Source organism: Aplysia californica, unplaced genomic scaffold, assembly GCF_000002075.1.
Source record: "Aplysia californica isolate F4 #8 unplaced genomic scaffold, AplCal3.0 scaffold01279, whole genome shotgun sequence".
Taxonomy (NCBI): domain Eukaryota; kingdom Metazoa; phylum Mollusca; class Gastropoda; order Aplysiida; family Aplysiidae; genus Aplysia; species Aplysia californica.
In genome coordinates this window covers 104933-107134 of record NW_004798549.1, presented here as the reverse complement: position 1 = coordinate 107134, position 2202 = coordinate 104933, and the positions used below count along the sequence as shown (strand labels likewise).

Here is a 2202-nt window from a genome sequence, read left to right as displayed (position 1 = left end):
AATATCAGGGTACAAGGCAAGAGGAAGACCAAGGAAGACCTGGATCGAGCCTTGACACCCTGAAGACACACAACATCCCACCCAGACAGGCCATCCTGCTTGCCAGAGAGAGAAAGCTCTTTCTACCCTCGACGCTCTAGAGGTACAAGAGGAAGGATGAAAGAAAGAAAGACTGTGACAAAGAGAGGAAAGTTTAAAATGCTACCTGAAGTCCACGTGCCCGTCTCCGTCCGTGTCTAGAAACTTCAACAACATCTTGAGAGAATCTTCACTCAACGGGATGTTCACTCGCTGAAAAAAAAAGTGTATTTTCTTACCTCAAAGAAAAGTCCAGCTGCCACAATAATATGATGTTTATTACGACAACTTGAAAACGTTCAATTTCAGGAGTGTCTCAAACTTGATCTCCCCCCCCCCCCACCCCACACCCCCACCCCCACCCTCTTGCCCTTTCAGTTGTGCAATAAACAGTTCTCATGTTTTGTTTTATTGTTGCTTTTGTTTGTTGTTGTATTGTTTTTTAATCCAGCGTCAGTGTTATCTCTCTTTCAGTCTCTCTCTGTCTCTCTCTGTGTTTGCTATCTATCTATCTATCTATCTATCTATCTATCTATCTATCTATCTATCTATCTATCTTATCCATCTATCCATCCATCCATCCATCCATCCATCCATCCATCCATCAACCCATCCATCAACCCATCCATCAACCCATCCATCTCACCTTCAACCCGTCTATAAACTCGTCATAACTCAGAGAGCGACTGTTGTCTGTGTCTATCGTGTTGAACATATCCACCAGCCTGAGGTTCTGCAGCCGGCAGAACTCCATCAGCACTATCAGGGGGTTCTCACCCATCATCGCGTCCAGTTCCGCCTCTGCCTGGAACAAAAAAGAGATCATGAGCGTCTGAAAAACATCAGTAAGAAGGAGCCAAGGAGTAGCAGTAGAAAGGCTGCAAAAGGAGTCAGGAGTCCAGAGGAGGGGGCAAAGGAGGTGAGGGGGTAGGGGCAGAAATTGGAGACAAAAGCAGACGACAGAACATTGCTAGAGAGAAGGAAAGGAGGTGACAGGAGACAATTTTTTAGAGAAGAAATGTTTCCGTCGCTACCCGGATTCGAACCCGGGACCTTTGGATGAGAAGCAAACACCTAATTAATATCTAGGCCACGAGAGCCCCCTGAGATTTGAAATAATAAGAAGAATGATTGTGAAGCAGCGTGGTGAAATCAGACTGTTGTCAAAATAACCAAAATGAAGACACTGGCCTTTCCCGAATGTTGGGCTATTTCATTGATTTTTTTTGGTTGTATTTTTGTCTCCAATCCTTCATGCTCATTAAAGAAAACTTTGCTGGGTGGATTTTACTGAAAAACGTTGAATGAAGGTGCACAAAATGTTAATTTTCAGTTTCCATGGACTCTGAGGCTTTGTAAACAGCCAAACTTTGACGACCATTTTCTCGCTAATAATTTTACCTTTGAAACCAGGTGACCCCTCCTCATTCAATCGCAAATATCTCGATATATATACTCAAGATAAATATGTAATTCTTTCAAAGAAAGCAAGGAAAATGAAAAGGCTTTAAAGTGATACCAATACCTCCACCTGCCCAAAATTTTGAGTTATTGGTATCTCTGAAAGCTGATTCATTTGCCTTGCTTCTAATGAAGAACATTTACATCTATTTTGAATAAAACTCAAGATATCTTCTATTGAAGGAAGTGAGGTCACCTGGTTTCAGTGGGGAAGTTAGCCAGAAGATGGCAGCCAAAGTTTGGTAACTCCAATAGCTAAAGTCTTTGAAGACTGAAAAATGACATTTTGTACTTTTAATAAACATATTTTAGTAGAATTCACGTGGAAATGCGTTTCTGTATGGACATAAAAGGTGTTGAGCCAAAAAAAATTAAAAATCGATAAAAGTTGATAAACTGGTGGGAAGAGGCTGTTTCTTCCATTTCATTATTTTGACAAGCGCCTGATTTCACAACGATGCCTCTCACATAATATTATTCTGATTGAATGAAGAAAGACCAAGACGTACCTTCTCGGCAGCTGCGGCGTCCAATGATAGTCCGGGGCGAAGGATGGGTCCGTAGATGACTGTCAGATCCTTCACCGCCTGCAGCTCGAGGAGGAGGGTCTTGAACTCTTCGTGCACACACTGGTCCTGGATGGAGAGAGTTGGTGGAGGGGGG

General features: G+C 42.7%; 1 protein-coding gene across 1 annotated transcript in view; it reads right to left on the bottom strand.

The window, feature by feature from the left end:
- Positions 1-201: 201 nt before the first annotated feature.
- The window catches only part of LOC101861255 (leucine-rich repeat-containing protein 74A), a 13778-nt gene continuing 11777 nt past the window's right edge, over positions 202-2202 (bottom strand). Inside the window, exons 8-10 of the mRNA XM_005112461.1 lie at positions 2049-2174; positions 725-883; positions 202-291 (exon numbers count right to left, since the gene is read on the bottom strand). Coding sequence (XP_005112518.1) covers positions 202-291; positions 725-883; positions 2049-2174 — 375 coding nt within the window. The remainder of the gene's footprint in view (positions 292-724; positions 884-2048; positions 2175-2202) is intronic.